The sequence below is a fragment of the Chelonoidis abingdonii genome, chromosome 3 (assembly GCF_003597395.2).
Source record: "Chelonoidis abingdonii isolate Lonesome George chromosome 3, CheloAbing_2.0, whole genome shotgun sequence".
Taxonomy (NCBI): Eukaryota; Metazoa; Chordata; order Testudines; family Testudinidae; genus Chelonoidis; species Chelonoidis abingdonii.
Window position 1 is genome coordinate 158,494,454 of NC_133771.1, and position 19,043 is coordinate 158,513,496.

Here is a 19,043-nt window from a genome sequence, read left to right on the forward strand (position 1 = left end):
CACGCCAGATGACAGTCTCACCATTGTCTTGTCTGAATGTCTGAATGTGGGTTTTTGCTTTAGTTTTTCTTTGTCTGATTCGGATTATGAATCCCTTGGGTCAGGAGCCAGGGCTTCCTTTACGTTTGTACAGTGCCAAGCACATGGTCAGTGCATAATCAGCCATGGTGGCTTTCAGTTACATTGTTTTCAACTCTCTTTCGGAGAGTTTATTTGAAAGTCTGTTCATAGAACCTGTTACCTGCTTAGGATCTGAAACATTTTTTTATTGTGGATTTATATTTGTTAGGGATATTTAATCTCCCCTCTAAGCGTATGTCTACACTGCAGTGTAAACCTAGGGTTTGAACTCAGACTGTAGCCTAACCCCCCTTCTGTCTACACAGATTACACTAACCCAGATCCCAGGACCCCATGGGGTTGTCAAAGACACAGGCAAGCCAGGACCCAGGGTTCAAGCCCTATTGCTTTGCAGTGTAAATGCAGCACCACTGGACTTGTATTAAGGGAGTCCGCCAAAAGTATCCCAAATTCCATAGGTCGCCTTTCTTTGTCCTCTTGACAGTCAAGGTTGGTGGACCTCACGTTGTCTCAAACTGTGTCATGAACAAAGGGCTAGAGTGGCCACATTTTGGGAGGGCACTAGGAAATCTGAGATATGAGTGGTTGGACTCAGGCCTCATAATGCAGTGTCGGTGCTGAAGCCCCAGGTTCGAACCTCTGGTTCAACAATTCCTACACTGGGGTTACAGATTGGTGTAGCTGCTCAAGCATCTAATGAACCCAGAGTCTGCTAACTCAAGTTCTACTAACCCTGGACTTATACTGAGGTGTAGACATACCCTAATGCCCTTCTTTAACTTTATTCTTCAGCATTCAGTATCTAGTGCAATTCTAATGAGTATCTGATATGATACAATACTTGAGAAGCACTTTATTAGGAACCCCAGTTAAGCAGAGCTTGATGAAAGTGCAATCACTTTCTCTTAATTATGAATATTGTGCCTTTTAAGGAGATGGAGCTACCTTTCTCCAACTAGTGGGAGGATCTAAATACAGAGTAGCACTGCTGATAAGGCAAGAGCTACTGGTAGTTGGTTGATCATGCCCCAACTGAGAGTCAGGGGAGCTGGTTGAGCGTGTGCAAGTGTAACACACTGGCTAAGTGTATATGATGTCTTGTCAGCGGCTGATCCACACGTCAGATACGAGTCTCTTACATGTGTCTGGTCAAGTTAATTACTGCTTTAGCTGAAGTAGTTCAGGCTTATGTTTTGGTGCCAAAGGTGCCAGGTTGTCTCCCCGCTGATTCTTCCTAAATTAGTTACAGAGGCTTAATGCTTCAATCTTGTAAGTATTTTTTTTTTTTAAACTATAGGAATGAAACATGGAGCCATAGGCCAGACTAGGGAAGAAACTGCTTGTAAGCAGGACCCCAGAAACCCCACCTAGAATTCTGGCAAGAGTGAATCTCTGTGTTTGTGTAGCTCTTGCATTCACCCTAGCTGGGATTCATCCATCATCTCCTGAACCATCACAAGGAGATCTCCTTATAACAGACTGTAACTTCTAGTTCCCCTTAATTCTCCTCCAAGTGTCTGGCATCTGCAGTCAATCTCAGCCAGAATGGTGCATTGCTTCTTCAGTTTAGGAGACTGACTGACTGACTGAAAACCAAGTCTGAAATGCAGAATGTCACAAAATAGGGTTCTCTGAAAGTAATCTTGCATTTCAGTTACTGTTGTTCAAAGAAATCTCAAGGTACTGGCAAGTCACCAAAGGGAAGCTGTTGCCCTTTGGAAACAGCTGCATTCTTTAGCTGGAAGTTTTCAGAATGCCAATATCCTTAGAGTTAACTTGCTATTTTCTTGCCAGTATCTGCTGCTTTTCCCCTAAACAGAATGATTTAATACTCAGTTACCTGGGATGATTTGTTAACCCAGTACTGTTCCAGAGCCACACCAGTCTCTCCAATCTAGATATCATGACATGGCCTCCAGAGAGTTATGTGATGTAACTGAAAGTGGAATATAAACCAATGAGTTCAGATATACAGGCCTATGACAAGCACAGAACATGGATAGTATGCTGTCCATCGTATCAGAGGATGATGTCACAGCACCTCGTGTGTTCTTTTGTTGCTATATAAAAGACTGCATGTGCAGCACTAATTCATCTGTTCATTGGAATGAAATGTACAAGTAAGAATCCGTGGTCCATAACTTCTCCAGCTCTTGCATCTAGAATGTTGAAGATTTTCAAGAAGAAAAGCAAAGAGATCACAATTCCTACATGATGGGTGACATTCCAGGGCCACTTCAAACAGAAATAACTATTTTAATAGTGCATAAGTTAATGTACAACATATGCTGTGTATTGCAGGTGTCAGAATTTCTGCAATATGGTTAGGCCCAATAAAAAATCAGCACAAATCAATATCTATTTCCTCTCTTCAGCTTTTGGGATAGCATTCTCAGAGCAGTAAAAGGATTTGTCTCAATTTCAACTTGGTGAGCCTAGTGTACAAAACGTTAAGGTGCAGGAATAACTTTTGGAGTTCACGTAACGTATTCACCATGTCATTCCATTATGGCTCAGTGTAGTGGTGCTTGGGCCTGATGCACTTCTCCAACTGGTGTAACTTCATTGACTTCAGCCAGTATACTCTTGATATAGATCAGTGAAAGTGAGAAGAAGCAGACCATTGTGTCAGCAGATTTAGATTCCCATAACTACCTTCTGATGTGAAAATTTGCCCTCCTGGGCAAATGGTTAAAGATATTTACTTGAAGAGTTTGCTACAGGAGACTTAGTGTTGTGTCATACTCTTCTGCATCATTCGCTGGGAGATCTTGAATGCACCAATTGCATTGTTTTGTTGGCTCAACGTGGGGAATTGCTGTAGCTGATGGCTGAACTGGTTAGGCAAGAAAAGAGACACATTGTTCTGGTTATTAACCTGGATAAACTAAGTCACTGACATTACCATCAAGCAGCCTCTAGCTCCAGCTTTCAACCAGTGTCCAGATAGGACACTGATCAGGTGGTAACTATCAAATACTTGGGAAATGTCAAAGACCGAGCTGGAGAAGGCTTGAAAGGTGTAGAAGCTTGTATAGCAGCAGCTACTACCTTTGTTTTACGGTCTTTAGTAGCCTCTGTGGGAATGTTGTGACATCAAACTTGTGATGAAGCTGTGGATCTGTAGAACTACAAGTATATCAACTCTGTTGTGGGGCAGTGACACGTGAATACTGAGGAAGGCTAAAGAGTGATAGATTGACATTTTTGATTAATAGTCTTCATCAGCTACTCCATATTATGTGGGAGGACAGGATCAGAAATGAGGATATTTGTAGTTGAACCTAGCAAACGTCTCTGTCAGCACTCATGATTTTTGGAGGCTTTCTTGGTATGGACATATCATTAGGATGAAAGACCAATGAATTACAAAGCATGCTTACCAAGGAATGCTGCAATGCAGCTAACAATGAAGTGGTCATCAAAAGCTTCAGTGGTGTGATAGGATCATCAGTGATGGATGTAAACTGAATATCCAGCCAGACCACTCAGGACCTAGCTACAGATTGATTTGAGAGGCACATACTTTGCCATGACAATGAAGACTCTTCTTGAGCTGATCCTTTCTGAGTCTCCCTTTCAACAGTTTAATTATAGATTAACTGGTGGGGAAGGGGATGCGGAAGAACAGATTGAATTTGCTCTCATCATTCAGCTGAAGTGCTAACATTCCAATGGAGAAAATCTGCTCTTAAAAGGACTCCTAAAATGCCAATCCCATTCTAGGGGACATCAGAAACAATAAGAGCATTTTTGCGGGTTTTTTTTTTGTTTTCTTTTTCTGGGTTTTGGCTCACAGTTTTCATGGTGCAGTACTGGCGCTTGGAGGCTCATTTATTTATCTTGAGCGCATAAGTTATTTGAGTCAGGCCCTCAGTTATACATTTATTTTTTTTAAATCCAAAGATGGGTTTTTTCCATGAGAGAGAGATTTTTAGTTTCCTTTTCTGTTTTAAGCCCAGCCATTGCCAATCCAAAAGTTTGGCAGCCCTGCCAAAATAGTTTTTCTAGCTCTTCAGGGCAGTTTTCTGAAGGCATAGGCCCAAATCATGACAATGACCATAATAACAATTTTGGGTGCCTGACTTGAGATACCTTGTGCCTAATTTTTCAGCTGTATCGAGGGCCTGCAGGCCCCAATACCATCAGCTGGAGTTGCAAGTGATTTAGCACTTCTGAAAATCATGGTCAAAGTGTTCTAAGTTTGAGCGGTGAAAATCAGAGGTTGCTTTTGAAAATGGCATTTGTGGAATCTCACCCTGTGCTCCTGATTTGGCTTGCACTGAAACCAATGGGAGTTTGACCTTTGACTTCAATGAGAGGCAGGTTTGGGCACTTTAATTGTCAAGTGATCACAGCTAAAAAGCCAGTATTTATCCAGTAATTACTCCATTGGATATGTCGCTTTAATATTTTTCTGTTTGTAAAAGGCAATAACTGTGGGATATCAGAAACTGTGGTGTGGGAACTGTGTGTAGATGCTCATTTTGTGTGTAAGTGGCAGCTATGATGTTAGGTCATCTAGTAGTCTATCCACTTCCAAAACAGGATCAATCCCTGCACTTCATGTGTTGCTCAGTTTGTCCTGTTGATGGTATGTAATAAAATACACATGCGCACGCACACACACACATACCGTAAAGATCTCACCCTTCAGATAGTCTCAAATATATGAGCAAGATCAAAGAATAAAAAAACGAATTAAAATGTTCACCTAGAATGCTGGAAAACCATTTAGTACAGAATAGAGCTCCCACTATTTATTACCTGTGTTCTGAACTCTGCCGAATGTTCATTAATCTTCCAAGGACAGCAAGTACCTAAAGCAAAAGTCATTCAGTCCATATACTCATAGATTTTAATACCAGAAGGGGCCATTATGATCTAGTCTGACCTCTTGCATAACTAAGGCCCTACCAAAGTCATGGCAACGGAAAAACATGTCATGGACCATGAAATCTGGTCTCCCACCAAGAAATCTGGTCTTTTGTGTGATTTTTTTACCCCCACGCTATACAGATTTCATAAGGGAGATCAGCTTTTCTCAAACTGGGGGTCCTGACCCAAAAGTGAGTTGCAGGTTGATCACAAGGTTCTTTTAGGAAGGTTGTGGTATTGTCACTCTTCTGCGCTGCCTTCAGAGCTGGGCGGCCAGAGAGCGGCTCCCAGCTCTGAAGGCAGCACCCCGCCAGCAGCAGTGCAGAAGTAAAGGTGGCAATACCTTACCATGCCATCCTTCTACATTGCTCCTGGTGGTGGCTCTGCCTTGAGAGCTGAGCTCCCAGACAGTAGCCACTACCCTCCAGCTGCCCAGCTCTGAAGGCAGCACTGCCGCCAGCAGCAGTGCAGAAGTAAGGGTAGCAGTACCGCAACCCCCCTACAATAACCTTGCGACCTCCCCCCAACTCCTTTTTGGGTCAGGACTCTTACAATTTCCACACTGAAATTTCAGATTTAAATAGATGAAATCATGAAATTTATGTTTTTTAAAATCCTATGACCATGAAATTGACCAGAGCGGACCATGAATTTGGTAGGGCCCTATGCATAACACAGGCATAAGGCTTTCCTGTATTAATTCCTGCTTCAAGTCCATCAGCTGTACTTGAACTAGTGCATACATTAAAAAAATCCAATTACGGTTTAAAATAAGAGGCTGTGGATTCTGAAACAAGGAAATTAAATAATGTTTTCAGAATCTACTGCCTGTAAGAAAAAGAAACCAAACTGGAGTCTTTCTCAGCTTCCTGCTTTTGGAAGGTTCTCTTGTGATTTATTTATTTATTTATTTTGTTAACCTTATAGACCCTAGCATATTAGAAGCCCAAACCAAGATGGAGGCCCCCATTGTGTTGGGCGCTGAGCTCTTATATAGTAAAGGAAAGCTCTTGTCCCAGAGAGTGAACAAACTAAATGGGGAAGACACATGCTGGCTGGGAGAAAGCAAGTATTGTGGGTCACAGAAGGGGAACAGATGCAGAGAGGAATTAAGTAACTTCCCCAAGATCAGACAAGAAGTCTGTGGTAGAACCGGGAATTGAAACCAGATCCTCATGAGTACCAGTTTAGTGCCTTAACCTCAAGCCCATCTTTCATACTGCAAAAGCTCTGACTACAGTATAGTCAGCATTTCATTTGGTACATGGTGGCACCCATGAAAGGGAGACAGTATGGACCAGTCCATCATCACCATCAAAACTCCATCAACTCTCCTTGTGACCAGATGGCCTAGAGTGGGACCAGAGGAAAACCATGTTGAAGAGGGGGATAGGAAGTCTTTGTAAAGCAGCATTTTTGTGAGGGGCAAGATAGCTAAGAGGAGCTTTTCAGAACATTTCATTAGCCAGTTCTGTGCGTATGTATTCCCGCAGGGAACAGTTTGTGTTGCCTTTTGAGAAGTGAAGTCTGATTTCCATCACCAGCTCAGCAGGCAGAGTAATTGCCATGGATCTTGGAGGGATTTTTTTTTCTTTTAGTTGGGGGGAATTTTTTTAAGTTTGGAAAAGAAAATAAGAGGTTGTTCACTAGAAATAAACCAATCAGCACAGAAAGAGAAACTTCAAGTGCAAGCATGTGGCAGCTGGGAGGTTCAGTTACGCTGGCTTTGGCTTTGCTCTGAGCTGCCGAAAGAATGCCAAGAAAGAGGAGAGGGAATTGAAAAAGGAAATTCTCTCTCAGCCAAAATGACATAAATACGAACTGTTTAGGCGCACAATTGAAAAGGCCGCTGCTGAAAGGAACACAATGAGTTGCAGGCAGTCCACTCGAGGAGCAAATTCCTGACCTGTAGGCACACAGCTTTGGCCCAAGACCCTGTCAGTTGTCACAAGCTAACCAGGGTCAATACTGGAGCTGAGACTCCCAAGCAACAGCTAGATGTTGCAGGGACTGGCAGTGGTGTTGACAATTGGGAAGGCGTGGGTGGGTGAGGTGCTGCTATCTCCACAGAAGGTTTGTCTGGGGTGATGGCAATATCTGCCACCTGGCAGAGAAAACTCTGGTAGGATGGCAGGCAGGGAGGCTGCTACCCTTGGTCTCCAGGCTGGCTGGGCCTCCCTGCTCCTCAGCCCACTGCTCCCTGGTTTTGGGTGAGATGGGATTTGGTCCAGGAGGAGGGAAAACTCAATTCGCCATGGCTCTGCTACCATGGAAGAGGACTCCTGACACCCCCCAAGACTCTGCGTGAAATCAGCATAAATTGACTTATGGAGGGGGATACCAAGTATCAGTTTATGTTGCCCTTCCCCCATAATAAATTGATTGAATATGAGGGGAGGGGGGAATTGAGCTGCTTAACATTTTTTATTGGGTTTAGGGGGGGAAATGGGCAGCATTCATAGTTTTATTTGGAGGTAGGTGGCTGCCTGCCATGAATTCATTTATGTGGTGGTATTCAATTCAGTGGCGACAGAGTTCAGCCAGTAGGGAACTGAGGCTGTTAGGCCACAGTAGTTGAGGGAATCTAACCAACAGGAGACCATGTAGAAAGGGACCTGGCTCACAGTAGGGGTATGGCTTGAGTTACTGGTGTAACTATGTGGGTAAGCTTTCCCTTTGGGGTTGGAAGAATTGGGTACATTTCTCAAATCACAGCTCCAGATATGTTTTTGATCAGACTGATAAACTCAGGGAGAAGATGTCCTTTTGTCCTTACACTGCACCTAGAAATCAGTGGCTCATGCTGGCAATATCCTCATCAGACAGCAGGGGCTCTATATTTGGACAAGCATATCTGCACTCTCTCTAAAAATAAGAGGTGTCTGCTGCTGTCAGCATTGCCAACAAGTTCACATCTGTCTGTGCCAATGATGGTGGTGATAAAGCGTCAACAGGAAAGGAAGGAGAATGGTACGCGAGGGAGTTTTCAAAACAAAAAATGTACTGTGCAGCCTTGCTATAATTTAAACTTCTCCTAGATAGGATTTTATCCAGGAACAACCTATAGAAAGGTCCGTGCCAAATATAGTTATTATAAAGCTTAAACTTGCTTTAAATGCTATCATTAGACAGTTCATTTTCTGGACCCAATTTAAATGAACACTGTGTAACCTGAAGACACAGACAGTGCCCAAAGGGTTCTTGCCTTACAGGTCTGGAATTCCAGCCCATTGCTGATGCAGGAGGGAAAACATTTTGTTGTTTAATGGGTTTTACGTGTGAGGTGACCAGAACCAGGGCTGGCTCCAGGCACCAGCGCAGCAAGCAGGTGCTTGAGGTGGCCAACGGAAAGGGACGGCACGTCCGGGTCTTCGGTGGCAATTTGGTGGCGGGTCCCTCGGTCCCTCTTGGAGGGAAGGACTTGCCACTGAAGAATGAAGTGGCAGCAGTAGAGCTGCCGCCGAAGTACCACCAATGACGGCTTTTCTTTTCCGCCACTTGGGGTGGCAAAAATTCTGGAGCTGGCCCTGATCAGAACACCCCCAGGCCCGACTCTCCTCTCACCTGTACAGATGTTGATGAGGACTAATTCATCTCAAGTTAATGGAGTTACACCAGTGCGAAGTGAGATCCGAATCAGACCCATTGTGGGTATATAATATGAAAAATATCTAACCTCCTCAACCTCAGGATCAGACATAGTGGAAAAAGTAGTCGGTAGGATGTTGAGAAGCAGTTGGAAAAAATAATGTGGATTCAGTTTAATGTGTGAATTTCCAGGGTATTGTGGGGTAAACCATTGTCTGGAAAATGGCTGAGCACAATCTCCAATCCTTTCAATCTCTGGGGAGTCACGGGATTAGGTGACATGCATGTTTCTCCCTGCACTGTGGGAAGGTTCCTAAGAGGAAAGCTCTTTGGGGAGCTGCATGCTTCTTCTTTTTTCTGTCGCTGGTTGTAATTCAGGATTGATCTGGGTCCAGTGGATCCCTGGACTCAAGACCTGGGTTCTTGTCCTGTCTTTGCCGTTGATCTCTGTCCCCTTGGGTAGGTCACTTCACCTTCGTCCTTTTTATTCCTCCCTTTCCCTCCCTTTGTCTGTCTTGTCTAATTAGCTTGTGAGCCCTTTGGGGTAGGGACTGTCTCCGCCTATGTTTGTGTGCAATGCCCAGCACAACACAGCTTCAGTCTCAATGGGGACCATGAAAGAGTTGCCAGGTATCTAGTTTTCGACTGAAATGCCTGGTTGAAAAGGGACCCTGGCAGCTCCGGTCAGCACTGCTGATTGGGCCGTTAAAAGTCCGATTGGTGATGCTGTGGGTCTAAGGCAGGCTGGTTCCTACCTGTCCTGGCACTGTGCTGCGCCCCAGAAGCAGCCAGCAGATCCAGTTCCTATGCAAAGGGACGGTGCCTGTGGGCAAGAGCAGCGCACAGAGCCTTCTGCCCTCCCAGCCTAGGAGCTGGAGGGACCTGCTGGCTGCTTCTGGGGTGCAGTGCGGTGCCGGAAGAGGCAGGGAGCCTGTCTTAGCCATGTTGCGCTGCTGACTGGGAGCTGCCTGAGGTAAGCCTGTGCCTCAAACCCCAACCCTGTGCCCCCCTCACCTGGACCCCCTCCTGTACCCCAAACCCCTGATCCCTGGGCCAACTCCAGAGCCCATACCCCTCTTGCACCCCAACCTCTTGCCTCAACCTGCAGCCCCTTCCCGCACTCCAAATCCCTCAGCCCCATCCCCCAGCCTGGAGCCCTCTTCTGCATCCCAAACTCCTCATCCTCAGCCCCACCCCAGAGCCTGCACCCCTAGCCAGAGCCCTCACCCTCTCCCATACCCCAACTCTCTCTGCCCCAGCCCAGAGCCTGCACACCCTGAACGCCTCATTTCTGGTCCCACCCCAGAACCTGCACCCCCAGTAGGAGCCATCACCCCCTCCTGAACCCCAACCCCCTCCCCTAGCACAGTGAAAATGAGTGAAGGTGGGGGAGAGCGAGCCACAGAGGGGGGGGAATGTAGGGAGTGGGGGGCAGAGCCCTGAGGAAGAGGAAAGGAAGGGGGTAGGGTCTCAAGGAAGGGTTGGGGCTGGGGTGTTCAATTTTGTGCCATTAGAAAGTTGACAACCCTAGACAATGAGGCGCTGCTGTAATATAAATCATCATAATGGCATGGTAAGCTTTGCAGTAGTCTGTCCTTGAAACATCAGTTAGCAGCCACAGTCAGAGACAGCAGACTCAGCCAACTGGATCAGCCTGGCTTGATACTGCCTGGCTGGAGGAGTGGTACCAGGCTAGATGAAACAATGATCTGGTTGGGTAAATATGTTCCGATATCATACTGCAGTGAACTGGGTAGTGTGTGTGCGCATCACTTTTTACTAGATGGAACTGGAACATTTCAACAGTGTTCTAGCCCGTATAGCTGCTAATGAATGGATATTCTCTTTTGTATCTCATGATAAAACAGACTGCTTTTGGAGCACAAAGATTCTTATCCGCAGATAACCTGAATCCAGGGCGAGAAGAAATAGTTGTGTCTCTTGCTCTGGATGAATTGTGCTTAGACTGCTTGTGTGTGGCACCATCCACAACACGTTAAGAATACTCCTGTCAGTGCTAGTCATGCAGTCGAGGAAATAGTGCAGTAACCACATCTGTCTAGTGAATGGTTCAGTCCTGTGGTCTGTCCTGTTTCAAGATTACTATCTCCTGGGACCTGCTTGGCTTTTCGGATGCGTAAACTGTCTAAAGAATCCTGGATTTGTTTCAGCTGCTGTTATGAATTCATATTTTGTCTCATGGGAGATCAGACACATTTTGTATTTGTTAACCAAAGTGCTCCACTGGGGCAGGCTCTCTTACTGATACAGAACTGAGAAACAGCTAGCAGACTTTTTAATGCTCAAGGAAGAATTTCATTTGGAATTCAAAGATTTTTTTCTAAAGGTGAACTGTAAAGGCTTGAACTTTCAGGAAATCAGTTACATTAAAAAGGAAAATGGTCTATTGGGTAAAAACACAGGATGTTGGAGTCCGATGTGGGTTCTATTCCTGGCTCTGTTACAGATTTCCTATGTGATTGAAGGGAATCACTTAATTTCTCTGCCTCACTTTGCCCACCTAAACTCACCTAGCTGAGAAGGCTGCAGTGAAGCTTAATTCATTAACTTGTGAAAAGCACTGGGATATGGTTGGGGGAAGGCACTACAGGAGTGCAAAGTATTGAACTTTTAAGATGAGCCTTTCAAAAACATCTCGTGGGAATTGAGCTTTCATTGACTTTTATTTGGAGTTGTGAGCCTGACTTCCTTTAGGTGCTTTTGAAAAAGCCACCATAGAGGCGTAACCAACATGGCAAACTCTTAATTACACTTTTTAAAACAAAAACTAATCATTTTTTAACCACCTGAGTTCAGGGGTCTGTGACTTTTTCTGCCATTAAGTGATGACACTGTTGACAGCTAGTACTGAGTATAGGAATCCAGCTTCCTCTGTCTGGGATAGAATGATGCCATCAGCTGTTGCAGGGGAAATGCACTAACCAGAAGCTGTCTTGTCAAGTTCTGTTTTCAGCTACTCAAGTGTAAATTCAAATATCCTTATTGATTTCAATTCTGTGTTTCCAGGTTTACACTGATGCCAAGCACCAGTTTGCTCTTACTTGCAGATTACAATAAGTAAATAGGAAAGAAACGTGTATCTCATGTGTTTGTCCATTTGGATTTCTTCTCTTCCATCTGTTTTGTATGTTGTTTCTGCTGAGGTCAACCAGAATTCACCACCCAGAATAAGGGACTTTTGAAAAAGGTTTTAAACCCAAACTCGATGGCATTATGTAAGTTGCCTGTCCTGCTGCTGCTTTAAATAATGCTTGTCAACCAAATGGACTGGGGGAAAGAGTGCAGCAGGTAAAGGTAGTCTGTCATTTCCACTTATCAGGAAGTGTCCTGAAGTGTTTTGGGCAGCTGTATAAGTGGCAAATAGTACCTTTAGTCTGTGTCTTAAGACAGCATGACTCATCAGCACAGGATATTTACACCTGAAGTGTGGTTAAATGGTGCCGTGGCCCAGTGTGCACATGCCCTGATTTGCTGAGATGCTGAGCATCTGCAGCTCCTAAGGAGCTGAGAGTTTCCAGGACCTCTGAAAATCAGGTCAGTGTCATAGGAGAGGAAAGATGCTCTTGTAAGGGCACTGGCTTGAGAATCAAGTGATCAGAATTCCTGGGTGAGTTTGGATTGTCACTTCAACTTTTCTTCTTGGCCCTCTCTACTCATTTGTAAAACTGGGGTAAATCACTCCCTACCCGCTAAGGGTAGCGTGAGGATAAATCCATTTATGTTTGGGAAGTGCTTGGATACTAAGGAGATACTCTGGAGAAATACTATGTGGTGTTGTGAGTATATTTGGTGTTTAGTGTAAAACTTCAGATCAACAGCCCCGGATGCTGAAGTCGAGTTGCAAAAAAGGCACAGAACTGGCAGCTGCTGTGAAGTCGTCTCCCAAATGACTCAACCCTCTCCTGAAAGACATTTGTCAGATAAGCTAGGCATTTAATCTTCAGGGCCTAATCAATCTCTTATCCATTTATAGGGCACCCATCACCTTAGTGTTTGAATGCCTCTCTACAAAGGACCACCAGCAGAGGGGAATGATGTGCTTACAGGCATGGTGGGTTTTTTCTATGGTGACCAGATGTCCCGGTTTTATAGAGACAGTCCCAATTTTTGGATCTTTTTCTTATATAGGCTCCTGTTACCCCCCACCAGCTGTCCCGATTTTTCACACTTGCTGTCTGGTCACTCTAGTTTTTTCTATGGTGCATGTCTTTCACACTAGGAGCTGATGCCACCAAATGTTTTTGTGCCATTGAAGAGAATGTGTCCATGAAGACTGTATAGTGGACTGATTCCCCAAGAACTCTGTAAAAGGCCTGCAGGATCAAATGAACTGGCTAGAATATTTAGTTTAGTTTTATTTTTGCAGTTGGTTCAAATATTCCAAGTATTTGACATATTCCATTAAATCTTATGTTAGATGAAGCTGTTCAACTCAAAAGTCCCAGTTATCGCCATGGGGATGGACTCAGTCCAAATTCGTTTCAATGCCTATATAATACCTTGACTTTATTACAGGCTTGTATGATATCAGGGCTGTGTTTTCACAGTAGTTACATAGCGGTTGCTCTGGTGAAGAATGACATGGTTGCTTCTGAAGCCCACTGTCTGGCGTCTTATTTTTTAATATAATATTTACACTACTCAAGGAGCTAAAAGGTGGCTTTACTTTAATAGATTCCTTTGGCTGACATTTTGCTTCAGACAGCTAGGTAATTGTTCCCAGTTATTGACACCTATGTGGCTTTGGGTATCAGGCCCTACTTTTTTCCTTCTGCATGTTCTGGAGCAAGAAGAGGATTTCGTCATCAACATCAGTGCAAGTTGCTGAGAGGCAATTTGAAATGTTTGAGGATCAGAATCCTGACGGTCTTTAAGAAATCAAAGTGTTTTAGATTCTGCTGTCTGAGAAGAAGTATGGTGCTGTGATTTCATACTGTGGAGAACTTTTGCATCATTTGGGCAATGAACCATCTTCCCCGGTATCTCCAATTGTAATATATCATGGTACTGTTCCTGAGGCTGATGTAAACATCAGCGTGATCTTGGGTATCTCACTTCAGAAACTGATGCTTTGAAAATCTTCTCCAGGTGGCTGGCTAAAATTAGTGATGGACTAACCAATGTTTTGGGAGTTCAGATAAACATCCGCATGCTTATCCAGACCTCTTGAGTTTGCAAAAGTAGCTTTTGCAAGAACTGGCTTTCTGCTACTTCAGAAATAGAGGGCTAGATTTTGAAGCACCTAGTCAATGTTTATTCAGACCTTTTCCAAGCAAAACAGTCATTGACTTCATTGAAAATTTTGTCTGAATAAGGACTGAGGAATTTCTCTTGAGATTAGGCCCATAAACAGAACAGCTTTCCTCATGGGATTTTGGACCTTCTGTTTTTGGTTAGAACCAGAACCAGAAAATGCAATCTCTCTCTCTCGCACACAAATGTAACCAAACTTTTTTTGAACCTCAGAGCAATGTTTATTTCATTCAAACCAGTTCTCACCCAGCCCTTGCTCAAAAGCAGCAGGATGATCATAGAAGAGGCATTAAGTTTTGGTCTCAGGGTTAGGACTACAGTATATGCTGGATGTGAAGGGTAGAAAGTAGTGGAAGGGAAACAGTAAATCACAGAGTAAAATGACTACATCTCCATCTGCTCAGCCAACCAAAAATACAGAATCCTACCTTAGGAGGGTCAGAGTTCTTAATCTTTTAATACAACTGGTCAAACCTCCAAAGCTTCAGGGGTTCAGATAGGAAATTACTCAAATATTTGGATGCTTTTCCTATCTTAAACCTTTTTAGCCTATTGTTTGGGCTGGATATCTAGTAAGAGCAGCATTTCTCACGGTATTCTAACACTTCTGCTATTTTAAGAATCTTAGATTTTTTTTATTCGGGTTCTTTGGGATTTGGAAAATGGATCTGAGTAGTTGTCACTTTATCTGAATTTGTTTCCTCTTCCCTAGCCTGAGATTCAATGAATAGGCAAAGGAGATGCTGTGTATATTGTTCTCACAGACTTACTGTCCCATTTATCTAGGAAACAACTGTAGCACGGGTCACTTGCTCTTCCAAACTCCTTTACACAGGAAACTTCCAGGAAGACCGATCAAGGCACCTTGCACTGCAGATTGGTGTCTTGGCCTGATGTCCCTTTACAAATAGGTTGCTATATATGTCATGGTGCCTGATGGAATGGCCTTTATTTAACTAGCACTAGATTTCTGCTCTCTCTCTCCTCTGTGCTACTCAGGTCATGATAAGATTATTTTCTAAAAATAATGCTGTGTTTATCAACTGCATGTTTTTGCATTGTTTTTTCCTTTAGCAAGGTCATATTTTGACTCTTGGATAGGAGTTTAAGGCCTGCTGTGTGCAAAACAGTTGTCAGCATCTAGTAGAGAGTAGCTATTAAAAGGCAGTCTGCAATGAAATGAGGTGTAGAAATCTAGTTGATTACTTATGGGGAGTCCTATAGCTCCGTTTCTATTGGTAAGCAAGGATTTAGCTCTGTCAGCCTACTGCTTTCATCAGGGAAAGGGAGAGAAGGAAAACAAAGGCTTTCCAACTTGCACTGGAAAAGTGTGCATGTGTGGCATGAATTTCCATGCAGCCCACTGATGAGGAGGTGGTATATATGTTATAAATTGTGGAATTAGAAAATGCATTTGATGCCTCTTACCGTTTTGACAGCCTCTCAGGCTTTATGTATTTCTAGAGGTAGGTATTGTAATGAACTGGCTTGGTAGGTATATGTACTACTGTCCTCTACTGGCTAGAAGCAGAACTGTTCTATTATGTCATGGGCTGTATACTGCTAACAGCTAATTGAGGTTCTCCTTTAGTTCAAGTGATATAGGAGCCTGTGGTCTTGGAGCAGGAAGATCTGAGTGTTACCCCTGCTGTTGCTGTGAATTCCAGATTTGAAGCCTGACATTTTCCATGGATTTGTTACAGTTTATGCTATAATTTAATTTTAACCTGAAAGGAGTTTAACAAGTATTAAGGTTCTTTTGAATGCAGGCCAGTTTGGGGACATTGTAGAAATATTTATTCTCCCCAACCAACATAAATATGTAGCAGCACTAAAAGAGTTGATGTGGTCTGATAAAGATCTGGCTATTTAATGTTCATCTGTATAACTTATTCATATCAACAGGCTTAGTTTGTAAAATTGTTTATACATACAGGACAATAGAATGTCAGGAAGATTAGCAAGACAGGCAGAAAGATAATCTCTATTCATCCATCTTTAGTATAACTCCAAGGGACACCGTTCTTCAACCACAAGATAGAACTTCAATTGATTTTAATGTAAGCTACTTATATCTTGTGGTGGGAGATTAGGGCTCCAGAAACCAATCATTATTTTCTTACTGGTTTCTAGTCTATCTGCCTAGCCTCTTCACATAGTAAAGTAAAATAAAATCTGATACAGTGAAACCTCTCAAGTGACCACCCAAAGAACTAGTAAAATGTGGTTGCCGAGGAGAGGTAGGCCTTCAACTGAAAGGTGAGTTTAATTACAAAATGTATGGCGATACTTAACAATTATTAAGACCACTCTTGGAGGTGGTCTTTGATGCAGCTTTCACTGTAATTCACAGATTATTGTTCTGTTCATCTGGATGCTTTGAGGTTGTGCTTACCTTCCTAAGAAGCAGTCATTTGGCCTATTTCCAGACTTTTTGGCATTTTTCTCTGTAATTGGTGAATCTTGCTGTCAAGGTTTTTTCCCCCACTTTGAACTTTAGAGTAAAAATGTTGGGGACCTGCATGGACCCTTCTAAGCTCAATTCATAGCTTAGATCTGGTAATGCTGCCACCAGTCAAAATATAGTGTTTGGCGCACTTCCTGTTCCCCCAAAACCTTCCCTGGGGGAACACAAATCCAAACCCCTTGGTCTGAACACAAGGAAAAATTAACTATCCCCCCTACTTTCCTCCCAGACCTTCCCCTCCCTGGGTTGCCTTGAGAGGCTTCACACAGATCCAAACTCCTTGGATCTTAAAACAAAGAGGCATTAACTTCCCCCTCCTTTTCCCGCCCACCAATCCTGGGAGTTCAGACCCAATCCCTTTGGGTCTTAAACAAGGAAAAAATCAATCAGGTTCTTAAAAAAGAAGCTTTTTAATTAAAGAAAGAAAAAGTAAAATTATCTCTGTAAAATCAGGAATGGAAATGCTTACAGGGTATTCAGATTCAATAGACTAGAGGAACCTCCCCGCAACCCCAGCTTTAGATTCAAAGTTACAGCAAACACAGGTAAAAAATCCTTCCAGCAAAGGAAAAACATTCACAAGTTGAAAGAAACAAACATAAGACTAATCCGCCTTGCCTGGCTATACTAACAATTTTGAAACATGAAAAGGCAGTGATCAGAAGATGGAGAAAACCTCGGTGTACGTCTGGTCCCTTCTTAGCCCCAAGAGCGAAACAACGAACAAACAAACAGCACAAACAAAGACTTTCCTCCACGAGATTGAAAGATCTGTCCCCCCATTGGTCTTCTGGTCAGGTGTCAGCCAGGTTCACTGAGCTTCTTAACCCTTTACAGGTAAAAGAGACATTAACCCTTAACTATCTGTTTATGACACTTGCCCATCCAATTAGCAGAAATAATACAAAATATTTTCTAAAATCTGTAAAATGTAAGACTTGAAAATGTAACTGAGTTATCCCTGAAGGCTCTGTCCTTTGAGTGCAAGCTTTGTCAGCATACTGTGAGAAGGAGAGTACTGTCGTTTGGCCACTGAAGGACAACCTTGTCTCAGTCAGTTCTGTAATGCTGTTTTCAGTAATCCTATTTCAAGGATGACCTTTCCTTCTCTGCCATCACCAGGATAGCTTTAGCACTATACCTTCAAAGAGGTTTGTAATAAAATACATAAAGATGGGTGTGTTATAAGGAAATAGGTAGGAAGTAAGATGGTCAAGATTTCCAGATGAATTCAACCAAATGAAAACTATTTATCCTTTAAGCCTGCTCATGTAACTTTGTTTAATTTTATGTTTCAGGAACAAGAAGACCCTAATAAGCTTGCTACCAGCTGGCCGGATTACTATATTGACCGCATCAACTCCATGGCTGCAGTAAGTTACCTCTGCACACGCCAGGAAAGATTTCCTAACAACAGTGTCTGTTTGATTGTGAAACAGTGTCTTAAGGAGAGTAGTGAAACTCCAGTTGCTTGATTCATTTAAAATTGAGCTGGCAAAGGGAGAGAAGTATACTCTGTAGGCAAGAATCTTGCACTGACAGAGAGATGGGTTTGATGAAATGCAGGCCTTTTTTCAGCTCTTATTTCTGTGATTCACAGAACTGAAAATGATGAAATCTGATTCTTCACTGGAAACGCCAACTTACAGAAATGAGACACGATGGTGTCGCTGTGGCTTTTGTTTTGCAAATCAATAATGGGTTTTCTCCTATGCTCCCATGTACGTGCACATGAGCACACACACACGTTTGTGTGTGTGTGTGTGTGTGTGTATGTGTGTATATATATTTTCTCTCTCCTCTCTTTAAACAGTGCTTAAAGATGATCTGAAAAGCTTTAAAAACAAATTAAATGTAAATGTAAGCTCCTAATCCAGTAATAAAACATGGCCCTGACCCATGGGTTTAACCAAACTCTGTCCAAAAGAGAAGCTGAAGGGAAGGGCAAAAAATGCCTTTGTCACCTTTGCACTTCCCTGATCTTAAGACCAACTTGGCCCCAGGCACAACAGAGATCTCAAGAAAAGTGATATCAAGGATAGGAAAGTCCTCTGCAGCTTTCACTAAACTCAAGGCATGTGGAGTGGGGGTAGAGCATGGGGTTGAGCAGTGGTTGAGCATTCCTGGGGAAAGGAGAAAGCCAGCCCCCTGGCTTCTGGGCATTGGATGGAGAGTGTCTATCACCAATGAAGAGATCTAACCAGCAGCTTGTTTCCACCAGAATCAGAAGAAAGCACTGGACATATTGGTGCAGGTATACCACATGCCAATGCAGACTCCCACAGAATGCTGAGAGCAAGTGGAAACAGAGTGGTGTGAGGAACCAAGGCCACTCAATAGAAACATCAAGAGCCTTAGCAGGGATGACAGAACCATAATCTCAACACCACAGAGCAGATGGAAGCAACAGCTAATGGCTGAGAGGGTTGGAAGAAGCTAGTTTCTGCCCTGTGCACCAATATTGGCATGGGAAAGATGTAATAATATGACACAGAGCAACCTCGGGGTTGCTGTCAGGTACACTGACTGGAAATGGTCCACAAGGGACAGTTAAGCCAGTGGGGGCTTAGTGGAGCACAGAGGTGCTTCAGCCATTTCCCCTATGTTGGAAATTTTGAGGGATGGTGATAGAGAACTGGATTGTCCCTCTCTTACACCCCCTCCCCATGAGGCCTGGTTAGACTGGAGGGTTGCTTACGGACTAGTACCTTATTCCATAAGTAGGCATGTTGACTTCAGTGGCATTACTTGCAGA

General features: G+C 43.4%; 1 protein-coding gene across 4 annotated transcripts in view; it reads left to right on the forward strand.

The window, feature by feature from the left end:
- DAAM2 (dishevelled associated activator of morphogenesis 2) overlaps nt 1-19,043 on the forward strand; it is a 260,805-nt gene that overhangs the window by 140,786 nt on the left and 100,976 nt on the right. For all 4 annotated transcript variants that reach the window (XM_032790193.2, XM_032790191.2, XM_075064271.1 and 1 more), the window contains exon 4: nt 17,587-17,661. In XM_032790193.2, coding sequence (XP_032646084.1) covers nt 17,587-17,661 — 75 coding nt within the window. The remainder of the gene's footprint in view (nt 1-17,586; nt 17,662-19,043) is intronic.